Here is a 14,759-nt window from a genome sequence, read left to right as displayed (position 1 = left end):
GTGTCATATGAACTCTTCCCAGTATGGCTCAATGGGGTATGAAGGTGTACAAGCTGTCACCCCGCAGAAAGGCTGTCTCCGTGACGCATCATCGTGCCATGTGCCCGATGTGGCTCAGGACGCGTCCGCTGTGCCCGGGAGGCTGGGCAAAAGCCTCGATCCTGTGTATCAATCCGTGAATCCGTGAGTGCGTGAAAACTGAAGCTGTATGTGTTTTAGTCATTCTCTTCAATCGAGCGGCACATTCATATCAAGGCAGTCGGCATGACCAGTCGGCTGGGTGGCGATGGAAGGGTCGCGGTCCCTGTCCGTGCGAAGAGACACTCTCTCCATTTAGATGGTTCAGGAAAGAAACGTCGTAAAGGTAAGATTTCCGCTGGGGACTCGCTCCAATTTTCTTATCTGCATGATTACTGTCGCTCCCGATTATGAGATGAATTTGGGTCAAACCGGTGTTTACAGCTCAAAAGTGTGTTCAACTATATACTGGATATAATGAGTTAATTTTTCTTTCTGTTTTGGGGATGAAAGCAGACACTGTCATATGGCGTCCTTTATGGCGCATGATTTGCGGTCTGAAAATCGAAAAAAAATCCCGTCACAAACGCGATACAGGACATGACCTATATCGCGTTTGTGACGCGAGGTGATATGGTTTTACCGTGTGGTGGGTGCATCAAACGAAAGCAGCTGTGCTGTACAGTTCACAAATTCTTCTTCCTTTTGCTCTTAGTTGGGGCGAGATGGACCAAGTGGTTAGAGCACGAATTACTGACCGGAAGGTCCGTGGTTCCAAGCCGACCTCTGCCCCTCGACTTCCCCTGTCTAGGCTTGGGCACCCTGGCAGTATCACAGCCCTCGTGCTTCCGTCTGGTGGCATGGCAGCTAGGCACCGCAATGGTGCTACAGCTGAATGATTTATATTTTACATTATTTTGTATTTATTTTGGTCTTAGTCCTTCCATAACACGTGTTGCACGACAACATTTGGATGAATGTCTTTGAGCCAAGCTTCACTTAGCACCGATTACCTCGCATGTATGCGGTTCCACACCTGCAAAACCAAATGGGCGCGCTCGGTTAATTGAAAAAAACACATTCAGCTGTAGCACTTTCGGTGCTCAACTGCCATGCCACCCGTAGGAAGCACGATGGCTGGGATACTGCCAAGTAGCCCAAGCGTAGACAGGAGCAGTCGAGAGGTTCGAACCATGAGCCTTACCACTGAGTTATCTCACCTGATAACTTGCACAGCATTATATCATCGATGCCCGAACGGCTGGTCTGAACGTAGGAAAATCAGAATGGGTGAAAAGCAGCAAAGCAAGCCCCATGAGGGAGGTACAGAAAAGGTACCATCTGGGTGCAAGGGATGCTGTGCTTTGACTGAACCCACAAGCACCGTGTTGCTCGTACGCAGCGGTAGTGATTTCGGTGTTTTGGAATGAGGACTCCGAAGATCAGTATGGCAACAAACATCGTTGACAAATCGTGGTCGGACTCACGAGCACCCGGAACATTACCTCATGTCGGGGGTTTCTAACCATGACTTATTCACAAAAGACAGACAGGACATAGAAATGTTTCGCTTTTTCCTGTTTGAAATTATCAGTATAATTATCTAAGTTGAAGAGCTTGCTATCAAGATGGCGTCTACACTAAGGCCGGTGGACTTGGACTATCTGGATGGCATTGTCTTGTTAGTTGATGACTGCCAGTTCAAACGGTCTCCGAATAGAACTCTGGATATGATCACTAGTATCGGTACTTGTTTTTATCCTTAAAGTTCAGAGTCGCCTCAGGAATTTCGACCACCTTGTGTTCTAATACTTCAAGAATAGAAAATTCATTTTGTTGACAGGTTTATCCATTTCGGCTACTGCATAATACATGACAAACTCAGTGCGGGCATTTAATCACGAGCGATCGCAAACCCGCCATAAACACGGTACGGTTTCGAAGGCATCCGCTGTGTGTAGGAGCATCAAGACAAACGTGTATGCTCCTCGGGCCAGGCGAGCCATATGCGGCCAAATGTTTCAGACCTTTGAGTCGCTGGCTCTAGTCTCTTGAAATCACAAAGGCCGCTGCCCCGCGTTCCGAGCATTTGGGCCCCCGGATGGACCCTCACATTCTTCCAATACCTTGTTGGTTGCGTTTTCTAGTCAGTGACCCAATATGGGGTATCTGAGCCAAACCCCCTTCATCCTGGGTACCCGGGAAGTGTCATTGAGCTTTACAGCTCATCATTCATTGACTGTTTCCTGCGCGCCTTTCAACCAAGTCCTTTTGGTTCATTCTGCTGCCAACCATCTTACCGCTTCTCTGCATCTAACGCTCTGTTCAATGAAATAGGCCTAAGTAAAACCTGATTACGTTCAAGGGGCCTATCCCACACCTTGGCCTTCAACGTCATTACTCTGTATCTGTCCAAACTTTGTGTCCTCTTTACTCGATGTATGCGTCCTTTGGAACGCGCGTTCAGGACTGCCGTTTGGTCGTACACAAGCCGTTTGAGACGAATCAGTATTTCCTGCACTTGACTCTTCAGATGCCTGGTGATCTTGATGCAGTGACTCATGTCTGCGACGTGGGAGTTGTGCTTAGTCCAGGGCTGATTGCGCCTCACTGGTTCTCAGTATATGGTCGTTGTGCAGTTCGGTTGACGAATTCCATTAAGGTCAGGGTATCTCAATACGGTAAATAGGTCTTATTTATTGCATCGACATACGCTCCGGTAAACAGCAGCCATGAGGCTGATAAATATAGATTACAAATTTATCGGAAGCTTCCAAGGTTCCTTCAGTTAGCATGAAATGCTGATGGTAAGCGCTTTGAATGTTCAGTTCAATGTTTCAGCGCAAGCTCTCATGTGTTAGTAGGGGATCGCTAACTGCAAACCAGCCATGGACTCACTTGGATCGTGAAGCACTCAGGTACCGGTAGGCAGCTTCGATACAGGGTTTTCATTTTAGTGTGCGCCACTTGACTCCAACCACGGCATTGTGCGGTCACGTTTGTTTTCACTTCCTCTCTAGAACACACCGGCTGACGCAACGCCATTCCGTTCATCACTTGCAAAGCGTTCCTGCAGTCCGAAAATATCGCTTTCGGTTGGTCTCTATATTTGAGTGATGACTGAGAAAAGCTGGGAGTCATACCCACAGCTTTTGAAACCCCTTGAGCGAGGTCGCACTAACCCCAGTGAACACTGGGTCTGGTCATGGTCAACAGGTCTGATTGGTGGCCGGAAAACTATATAGGCAACAAACGACTGCGTGCACGCAGATGGCTTAGATATTGACTGCTAAGGTACCTCGGGATTGCCAGAGATGCTTATGGATAGAGAAAGCCCAAGAAATGGAGGAAACTTTTGGAAAGTGAGAACAGCCGTACCCTATTTCAGTCGATCGGTCCCACGAAAGCGGGTTCAAGAAAACGATTTTAGAAGGAAGCTACCTCGATTTATTCGCACAGATATCAGGTTGAGCGATCGGGTGAGCATTTTGGGGAGCACTTCAGTTGACCCCCCATCTACCCAACCTCTGGATAGACCATGTGAACCCGAAAGCAATGTCGACGCCAGTCCCCAATCGACAAAGGAAGTTCAGAGTGAAGTTTCTGTACTTCAGTGCTAGAAAGCTTTTGGTGCAGACGGTTAGCATTCAGTGTCCTTCAAAAAGGATGCCAGGTCCCTTGTAGTTAGTCCGTCGCGTTCACTTCAAAATATTTGGAGAATAGTGGCCGAGTGCTTCGGCGTTGGTTCTTATATTCACAAGCTGTTCGAGGACATCATGTGAGAACCATTAGCTAATCAGTCTAACGGATATTGCCTCCAAAGTGTCCCATGACACTATTCTGCATAGGTTGATTCATCATCGGGAGGGTCGTATATGCGAGAACCATGCTGGATTTCGCCGTTGCCAGGGTCACATCGCACTAAAGCTGCACGATTCCCCTGACGGCCAATACCGTTTGACTCCTCCGATCATCATCATCACCATCATCATCATCATCATCGTCGTCGACAGCATGACATCAGTGTTCAACATCGACGCTTCGCTGCCGTACAACCATGTGTTTTGTCCTCTTGGATAAGGATCAGTCAGAGTCGTTAGTTCACAGGAATGGACAATACAAACAACTTCGAGGGAGCTATACTGCAACAAGTGGGCCGTTGCGCGATATGGAATTCAACTGAACCAGGATATAAAGAGGGCTAACAATCCAGTAGGATGTATGTGAGAGGCTGAAGTGTGGAAACAAGGTTTCAGTATACAAGACAGATAGCAAATTGGGTTTGTCCGCTTTGAGGTAGTTCTAACACCGTGATTTATTGGGAAGCCTTATTGTGGAGAAAAGAATAAAGGTGGACGGGGAAGCGACAGTGTTGACTTACTACAATAATTCCTAGGTATCCACACTTCCAGAGACTCATTCAGGCAATCTGCATAGAAACTGACAACAAGAACATCATTGACACCGACTAGCAGCCAACCAGATGCAGTGCGGATCTCGTGGTCTCCATTCTGAAAGGCAAGAAGCACCGACAGCACCCAAACGTTTTGTAACCTCATTCATACAACTCTGTCAGCTCAAGGGTTAGCAACATCTCTGCAGCCGTCAACCTGAATTGAGCATGGAAAGCAGCACTCTTCGGAGAACGAGGGTTCGGCATAAGCAATACATGGTCTAATTAACAGTTTCTGGTGCTGGACACACTCTTCAACGGAAAACTCGCTACAGATACGTATATACCAACCCAGACGAGCTATGGTTCTGAGACAACGACTGTCGAACACCTGAAGACGGTCTCAGTTCCCCTGCTCCAACAGGCCAAGTCTCACAGCCATACAAAACAGCCCGCACTGTAGCTTGATACACGCCCCTTGAGATTCAGGATACACCACTGACGCCATAGATGTCTCAAATTAGCGAACGTGACCCGAACCTTGCGAATTCGTGCATTTACCTCATACGTCACACCACAATCAGAACTGACGTAACTTCAAAGGTACGTAAAACGCCCCACAACATGGAGTGCCTCTCCCTGGATTGTAAGTGAGGTGTTCAGTGACTGCATGTCCAGGAGCATGATCTTACACTTTGTGGATGCAAAGTGCATACCAAAGGACGGAATGAATAGCTAGTTCATAAAAAACAACTGCGCCTTCTCCGGATTGAAAAGGTGAGCAAGCGTGTGAAGAACACATCAGTCAACCGAGTGGAGCGCGCCCTGGAAATCCAGGAATACTAGAGTTGTAGCTCGCTTATACATATGGTGTTCTGGCACCTGACAGTGTGAAGATTTGGTCAATGCAACACCTGCCAGGCCGGAATCCCACTCGCTGCTGCGAGTCAGTGTTTCACGAGCCACCGTAAGGCGACGAAGCACAAGTGACGCAGCAATCTTGTTACAACCGGGGTCAAGCTGCTCTCCCTGTGGTCACCTCGTTCACTACGCGCCCCTTTCTCGAAAATGGGCACTATAGCCGACTCACCACAATTGTCTGGGACAGACACCCTTTCCAAAATGCAGGCCAACAGAGCAGACAAGCGCTAACTGAGGATTTCACCCCCGTCTTTGAACATTGCAGGTGGGAGGTCATCTGGACCAAGAGCTTGGTGGCACTTCAGAGAACAGTCATACACCTCTGAGGCTGTTGGGGGTTCCACGTTCACTGTCCGGGATTCTACGTCAACTATGGGCTCCAGACGACTGGCAGCTGGTGGTTACGACAGCTGTTCGAAGTATTCGACCCGGTCAAGGAGTTCTTTATTTAGGATGGTCACCCCATGCTGATCCTTAATGGTTTGGCTCACAGATGGTTTCCGGGGATCGGTCGGGCGGATCAACTGAGATAATCTTCGGGCATTCCCGGCTTTCTGAGCGTCTTCCATTTCCTTAACTTTCCGTGTCCACCAGATTTCGCGGTCGGCTCGCATGCTCACTTCCTCTTGACGTCCGATAATTTGTCGAGTCAGGTTATGTTCGGGACCGTCCGGGATATTCTTCTGGGATTTGGGCGGCGCCACTGGTCGATGTGATATATAGTGATTGAATGAGCGTGGTAGTGCCTTGTCACAAGCAAAACTCCCAGAACTGTGCAAACGGGGCGATCTCGTTGCAGTATGAGTTCGCATCTGATGGTGGGGCCTTTGTAAGAGACTCTAGAAGATGATGCTGCTAAGTTCGTCCAACATCCGGATCTGCCAGTCTTTCGGCTGCCAAGCGATTCGTCCGCACCTTACGTGGCCCAGGAAAACGTAGGGAGAAGCTGCTCCAGATGAGTGCGTGGTTGGAATCCACAACTGTGTTCCAAAACGACTGGCAGTCAGCTATTGATCTGCGCTATCGATAACTGATGGCAATGTGACCGATGTGAGTTCGTCGCCGGCACGTCGTTGCAAGACACCAAATGACCAGACGACTTCTGTTATTCCGGAAGTTAGTGCTGCATAAAACCCTGCGATTAGCACACAACTGAAGCGATCGCTCACTATTGTTCGTACGTACCGAGCCCAATCCTTGTCGACCTCTTAATTAAGTCTCAGGTACGCTAAACCTGCATACTTGTGCATTCATATCCCCGGTAACCACCACGACATCTGAGCTTTCAGCTCGCCGCATCAAGACATTCAGGGCATCGTAAAACCTGTCTTTGACGGCGTCGGAGCTACAGTTGGGGCGTAGGCAGAGACAATAAACAGACATCGATCAACTTCTCATTTGTGGGACCCCTTCATAGACGTTGCCAGACGAACCGTACAGAGACGACTATCAACAGGTATCCAGTCATACCCGGTGACCTAAGACGATACCAACCCCGACACATCCAGCCCCGGCAGCCTCTGGATCACCAGATGTGCGTAGCCGGAAGTGAGTGGAGAGTGATAGGGCGGCTAGCTCAAGCACTGCGAGATGGTCAGTGATTAGAGCGCGAGTTTACTGACCGGAAGGTCCGTGGTTCCAATCGAACCTCTGCCCCTCGACTTCCCCTGTCTAGGCTTGGGCAACCTGGCAGTATCGTAGCCCTTGTCCTTCCTTCGGGTGGCATGACATTTTTAAATTTGCCAGTGCGATTCAAGAACGCATAGGGTTCGCGAAAATACTTTCAAAAGACAGGAGATGAAACATCCTGTAACTTCATTTGTTTTTGGTGCTGAATTTTGCCCTTGAATTGGTGGCCGGTTACAGCTTCATCCTGTATCGAATCCCATGACACCTCTCCGGCTAAATAAAACGACATTTAAACTGCCTCATCTTGTGGTCATATGAAGGCCTAAGCTTTTTGGCTAGATTACCGGCCGCAGAGCTGCGGATCGTGGTGTTGACTGGAAAAACTAGACTGACCACCGTCTAGCTCTTGCCCCATAATACATCTCGTGATTTGCCGTGTTACACAAACCATGGGATCGCCCCTTTTTATCGAAAGCTCAGTTACCAAAATGCGCACCTTAAGAGAGGATATTGGCTATCTGTACCCTGGTATACTCGATTGTCTTGTCAGGTGGTGTTCGCACTTCCCGGTTTCCGAAGACGGCGGTTCCACTTGGGGGTATCAGGGAGAAATTCGCTAAGAGTTTTCCAACCTTATTTTGGTTGTTCCGCGCTAAAATGGGTAAATGCTGGTCCCGCTCAATTTGGTGGCCATCGTCAGTGTAAATCTCTGGATGCCAGGGTTCGGACCCGAGTCGCGCGCCGGACGTATCACTTACGAAACAAGTGTTCGGTAAAAAGACCCATTGGATTCAGGACAGATACACAAACTAATAAGAAGCAGCAAGTGCTTAGGAAGCAAGCATGGGTTGGGTAACCAGAAATTTGGGGACAGCATCGTGGATGATTTGTCCAGTTCTCTGTTTACAGCGTAATCCCAGATGAACATTCGGTAGCTTTTTCAACCAACGTGCACTAGAGGGCGATTGAGTGATTGCAACTTTCGTTTTATAGTGCAGGCTCTGAGTGAGTCCACTGGGAGTGGGGTATTGAACGGCATGTTGCGCGCTCGAATGATTGTGCCAGAAAATTAACAAGTCCACCTCTTCCACTAACGGATCGTATTTGGAAGAACGTGTCATCCTTTTTAACAGAACGGGGCCTGGAGTCGATAACCAAATTGGAAGAGAGGTGCCGTACGTTGACTTCCGGTGGAAGTTAAGGAATCTTTCATGTGGTGTCGTGTTAGTAGCGGTGCACAATAAGGAGCGAACAGAGTGCAAAGCATCTAGAAGCACACATTCCCACTCGGTAATGTCCCGTTGTTGGGTCTTCAACGCCAGAGTGATAGACTTCCAAAGAGTACCATTAAGCCGTTCGACTTGTCCGTTACCGCGCGGATTGTATGGGGTAGTTCGACTGGTTGCTACACCCCTGTCGTGAAGAAACGTTTGTACTTCACCTGACATGAAAGCTCCACCACGATCAGAATGGACGTATGAGGGCATTCCGAACAAAGAGAACAACTGATTAAAACACTTGATCACGGTGGATGAGGACACATCCGTACACGCGAAGGCGAATGGGAAACGAGAGTACTCGTCGATCATTGTTAGAAGGTATTTGTTGTGGGAGGTCGATGGAAGTGGGCCTTTAAAATCTATGCTGACGCGTTCAAACGGCTGTGTAGCTTTAATAAGATTGCCAAAAGGGTGATTGAGGAAACGAGGCTTCAATTCCGAACAAATACTACACTGATTTGTAATCGCCTTAACATCCTCGGTCGAAAACGGCAAATTTTTTGAGCGAACGAAATGAAGCATCCGCGTGATACCGGGGTGACATAATGTATTATGAAGATGTTTGAGATCCACCTGTGACATCGCAGATACGTAATCAGTCCGCGATAGTGCGTCAGCGGCTTTATTCTGATTACCTGGACGGTACTGGACATCGTAATGAAAACAGGACAGTTCAAGTCTCCATCTCTGGATTTTGTCGTTTTTTACTTTGCCTTTGTGTTGTTTGTCGTACATAAAGGCGACTGATCGTTGGTCCGTGACAAGTGTGAAGTGATTGCCGATCAGGTAGTGTCTCCACTTTCTCAGAGCTTCAACAATCGCGTACGCTTCTTTTTCGATTGCTGAATGATGCCGCTCACTGTGTGACAGAGTGCGTGAAAAGAAAGCTACCGGGCGCCCGTCTTGATTGAGAGTGGCCGCAATGGCTATGTCGGAAGCATCAGTTTCCACAACGAGTGGACGAGTGTAGTCTATGGTGAAAACGGCTGCCTTTTCCAAATCGTGTTTGAGCTTATTCAGTGCCGCTTGTACGCTATCTGGAATCGGGAAGATCTGATTGCGGACGATTTGATGAATCTTATCTGAGAAACATGGGATCCAGTGTGCGTAGTATGCCAGCATTCCGACCAATCTTCGTTGTGAACGGATGTCACATGGATGAGGCAACTCCCGTAGGGCTCGAAAACGTTCAGGATCCGGTTTTATCATACCATGAGATATTTCGTATCCCAGTAATAGTACTTTCGCAGTAGCTATGATGCTCTTTTTCTGGTTAAATGTAATACCGTGACGTTTTGAGGCCTCTAAGAATTTCTTCAAATTTCGATCATGTTCCTGGGCATCGCGACCACACACGGTAACATTGTCAACATATGCGAATGTATCGAGCAGATTTTCCTCGCGTATGATGTTGTCTATGGTGCGTTGAAAGCAGGCCACACCATTAGTAACTCCGAACGGAATGCGGCGAAATTGAAAGAGTTTACCACATGCCTCGAATGCAGTATATGGCTTGTCTTTGTCGAGAATGGGGATCTGGTGGTACGCACTTTGAAGGTCTAGTGTGCTAAACACCGTGTAATGGGAAACCTTCTCTACAAGTTCGTCCACCTTCGGCAGAGGATACGCATCAAGGTAAGTGAAGCGATTTATGGTTTGACTGTAATCGATGACCATGCGCTTCTTATGCCTGTCATTCGTAGTAACGAGAACCTGAGCGCGCCAAGGAGAGTTAGACGGCTCAATAATTTTGTCAGCTAGTAACTTCCGAACCTCCGTCTCGATAAATACCGTATCCGTGCGAGAGAAACGACGAGATTTAGTGGCAATTGGAGTACATCCAGGGGCGAGATTATCAAACAAAGAGGGGGCGTTAACTCTCGCTGCTTTCAATGTGCATATGGCGAATGGGGGCCGCTTACCCGTGAATGGTATGATGACACTTTGGTGTTGACTGAGGAAATCCAAGCCAAGGATGACGTCTGAACACAAATTGGATAAGAGCGAGAGTTTGACACTTTCGTATAGTGTGCTTTTGTACAGAACGGTAGCATAAAGATGACCGCTAGTAACACACGATAAGTTCGTTGAAGCCATCGAGATAGCGCTCTTAGAGGATGTTATTGTCCAACCATGCTTTAGTGCGATGTCAGAAGAAATATAACTTTCGCAACTACCAGTATCGATAAGTGCGTGAAGTGGGATATTATTCACTATAACATCAACGATTGATTTGGAAAGTCCCATGGATGAAGAGATGTTGAAAATGGATGAGACACCAGGGTTCACCGTCGATGTGATACGGCTTGAACCCAGTTTGGATCGACAAACTTTTTGGAAATGACCTTTCTTGCCGCAAGAATGACAGAAAGACTCACGAGCCGGGCATTTTGAACGAATGTGCTTACCGTTGCCACAGAAGAAGCAAGATAAGGATGTGCTTGCAATCGTGTCACTAGATTCCATCTGAGAGATAAAAGCATCACGAACAGGAGTAAGAGGCTTATCAGTTTTGATAGATGCGGCGCCACAGGGAACATGAGAAGACGAGTCGTATGAGAGTGACTGTTGTTGAGCATGTTCAAGCAGACGTGCCTCGTCAAAAGCTTGTTGAAGCTTAAGAGTGTGTTTTTCTAGTAGTCGTTGGCGAACGGAATTAGACTGCAAGCCTGTGATAAAAGCGTCTCGAATAGCCTCATCCCGATGTTCATCGGCAGAAACCGCACGAAAATTGCAGTCCTTGGCAAGGTAACGTAATTTTTGCAGGAACGCGTCGACTAATTGGCCCGGTTCTTGTTTGGTAGTAGCCAGCACGTGGCGGGAAAACACTTCATTTTTGGGTTTAATGTACATCTTTTCGAGCGTCTGGATGGCGTCTTCGTAAGTAGTACAATCACAAACATGTTGATAGACGGACGGAGAAAGGAAATTTACCAAAAGTTTTCTTTTGTCAACGTTTGGGAGTTCGATGCATGAGAGGAAGTTCGTAAACGTTTCGTGCCAATGGATCCATTGTTCTGAAGCAGAAGAGGATTGGGGATCGGCGTCAAACCGATCTGGGCGAAACAATCGTTCCATTGTGTTTTGATAGAAGATTAAATTGTTGCGCACTCGAATGATTGTGCCAGAAACAGAGAACGAGGATTGCCGAATGATTGGCTTTAATCTTCTATCAATTTCAGTACATCAGCTAAAACATTAGGAAACACAATTAGCTCAACGAGTAGCGAGTAAAAAGTTAAACACAACGTCAATATATAACATTCTTCCCCGCCGGAGGGATTATTGTCAGGAGAATATAAATTAGGCTTCGCGGTTTCGAAGATTATACGGTCGAACACGCTGTTGGTCTGTGATGTACTGTAGGACATTCCCTGGAACCTCACTGGGTTGTTCTGGTGGTGCCGTTTCGCCTCCAGGAGGATCAAGCGAGTGTGATTGAGTCTCGTCTGGAGGAGCCGCTGCACTTTCGATTGATTCAGATAAATAGACATCTGATATTGTCTGTGCTTTGGGTGCCAGATGTCTAAGAGAAACAGTTTCTTCCTTTCCGTTCGGGAAACGAACGCAGGCATACTGCGGGTTACAATTAACAAGTTCCACCTCTTCCACTAACGGATCGTATTTGGAAGAACGTGTCATCCTTTTTAACAGAACGGGGCCTGGAGTCGATAACCAAGTCGGAAGAGAGGTGCCGTACGTTGACTTCCGGTGGAAGTTAAGGAATCTTTCATGTGGTGTCGTGTTAGTAGCGGTGCACAATAAGGAGCGAACAGAGTGCAAAGCATCTAGAAGCACACATTCCCACTCGGTAATGTCCCGTTGTTGGGTCTTCAACGCCAGAGTGATAGACTTCCAAAGAGTACCATTAAGCCGTTCGACTTGTCCGTTACCGCGCGGATTGTATGGGGTAGTTCGACTGGTTGCTACACCCCTGTCGTGAAGAAACGTTTGTACTTCACCTGACATGAAAGCTCCACCACGATCAGAATGGACGTATGAGGGCATTCCGAACAAAGAGAACAACTGATTAAAACACTTGATCACGGTGGATGAGGACACATCCGTACACGCGAAGGCGAATGGGAAACGAGAGTACTCGTCGATCATTGTTAGAAGGTATTTGTTGTGGGAGGTCGATGGAAGTGGGCCTTTAAAATCTATGCTGACGCGTTCAAACGGCTGTGTAGCTTTAATAAGATTGCCAAAAGGGTGATTGAGGAAACGAGGCTTCAATTCCGAACAAATACTACACTGATTTGTAATCGCCTTAACATCCTCGGTCGAAAACGGCAAATTTTTTGAGCGAACGAAATGAAGCATCCGCGTGATACCGGGGTGACATAATGTATTATGAAGATGTTTGAGATCCACCTGTGACATCGCAGATACGTAATCAGTCCGCGATAGTGCGTCAGCGGCTTTATTCTGATTACCTGGACGGTACTGGACATCGTAATGAAAACAGGACAGTTCAAGTCTCCATCTCTGGATTTTGTCGTTTTTTACTTTGCCTTTGTGTTGTTTGTCGTACATAAAGGCGACTGATCGTTGGTCCGTGACAAGTGTGAAGTGATTGCCGATCAGGTAGTGTCTCCACTTTCTCAGAGCTTCAACAATCGCGTACGCTTCTTTTTCGATTGCTGAATGATGCCGCTCACTGTGTGACAGAGTGCGTGAAAAGAAAGCTACCGGGCGCCCGTCTTGATTGAGAGTGGCCGCAATGGCTATGTCGGAAGCATCAGTTTCCACAACGAGTGGACGAGTGTAGTCTATGGTGAAAACGGCTGCCTTTTCCAAATCGTGTTTGAGCTTATTCAGTGCCGCTTGTACGCTATCTGGAATCGGGAAGATCTGATTGCGGACGATTTGATGAATCTTATCTGAGAAACATGGGATCCAGTGTGCGTAGTATGCCAGCATTCCGACCAATCTTCGTTGTGAACGGATGTCACATGGATGAGGCAACTCCCGTAGGGCTCGAAAACGTTCAGGATCCGGTTTTATCATACCATGAGATATTTCGTATCCCAGTAATAGTACTTTCGCAGTAGCTATGATGCTCTTTTTCTGGTTAAATGTAATACCGTGACGTTTTGAGGCCTCTAAGAATTTCTTCAAATTTCGATCATGTTCCTGGGCATCGCGACCACACACGGTAACATTGTCAACATATGCGAATGTATCGAGCAGATTTTCCTCGCGTATGATGTTGTCTATGGTGCGTTGAAAGCAGGCCACACCATTAGTAACTCCGAACGGAATGCGGCGAAATTGAAAGAGTTTACCACATGCCTCGAATGCAGTATATGGCTTGTCTTTGTCGAGAATGGGGATCTGGTGGTACGCACTTTGAAGGTCTAGTGTGCTAAACACCGTGTAATGGGAAACCTTCTCTACAAGTTCGTCCACCTTCGGCAGAGGATACGCATCAAGGTAAGTGAAGCGATTTATGGTTTGACTGTAATCGATGACCATGCGCTTCTTATGCCTGTCATTCGTAGTAACGAGAACCTGAGCGCGCCAAGGAGAGTTAGACGGCTCAATAATTTTGTCAGCTAGTAACTTCCGAACCTCCGTCTCGATAAATACCGTATCCGTGCGAGAGAAACGACGAGATTTAGTGGCAATTGGAGTACATCCAGGGGCGAGATTATCAAACAAAGAGGGGGCGTTAACTCTCGCTGCTTTCAATGTGCATATGGCGAATGGGGGCCGCTTACCCGTGAATGGTATGATGACACTTTGGTGTTGACTGAGGAAATCCAAGCCAAGGATGACGTCTGAACACAAATTGGATAAGAGCGAGAGTTTGACACTTTCGTATAGTGTGCTTTTGTACAGAACGGTAGCATAAAGATGACCGCTAGTAACACACGATAAGTTCGTTGAAGCCATCGAGATAGCGCTCTTAGAGGATGTTATTGTCCAACCATGCTTTAGTGCGATGTCAGAAGAAATATAACTTTCGCAACTACCAGTATCGATAAGTGCGTGAAGTGGGATATTATTCACTATAACATCAACGATTGATTTGGAAAGTCCCATGGATGAAGAGATGTTGAAAATGGATGAGACACCAGGGTTCACCGTCGATGTGATACGGCTTGAACCCAGTTTGGATCGACAAACTTTTTGGAAATGACCTTTCTTGCCGCAAGAATGACAGAAAGACTCACGAGCCGGGCATTTTGAACGAATGTGCTTACCGTTGCCACAGAAGAAGCAAGATAAGGATGTGCTTGCAATCGTGTCACTAGATTCCATCTGAGAGATAAAAGCATCACGAACAGGAGTAAGAGGCTTATCAGTTTTGATAGATGCGGCGCCACAGGGAACATGAGAAGACGAGTCGTATGAGAGTGACTGTTGTTGAGCATGTTCAAGCAGACGTGCCTCGTCAAAAGCTTGTTGAAGCTTAAGAGTGTGTTTTTCTAGTAGTCGTTGGCGAACGGAGTTAGACTGCAAGCCTGTGATAAAAGCATCTCGAATAGCCTCATCCCGATGTTCATCGGCAG

At 47.3% G+C, this 14,759-nt stretch overlaps 1 protein-coding gene across 1 annotated transcript in view; it reads left to right on the top strand.

Annotated features, from left to right (window-relative positions):
* Window positions 1-244: 244 nt before the first annotated feature.
* Window positions 245-14,759, top strand: part of T265_10274 (hypothetical protein) — a gene marked incomplete at both ends in the record, with an annotated part of 28,855 nt that continues 14,340 nt past the window's right edge. The window contains one exon of the mRNA XM_009176594.1: window positions 245-364. Coding sequence (XP_009174858.1) covers window positions 265-364 — 100 coding nt within the window. The remainder of the gene's footprint in view (window positions 365-14,759) is intronic.

Source organism: Opisthorchis viverrini, assembly GCF_000715545.1.
Source record: "Opisthorchis viverrini unplaced genomic scaffold opera_v5_352, whole genome shotgun sequence".
Lineage (NCBI taxonomy): Eukaryota > Metazoa > Platyhelminthes > Trematoda > Opisthorchiida > Opisthorchiidae > Opisthorchis > Opisthorchis viverrini.
The sequence above is the reverse complement of the archived record's forward strand: the minus strand, read 5'-3'. Positions and strand labels throughout refer to the sequence as shown.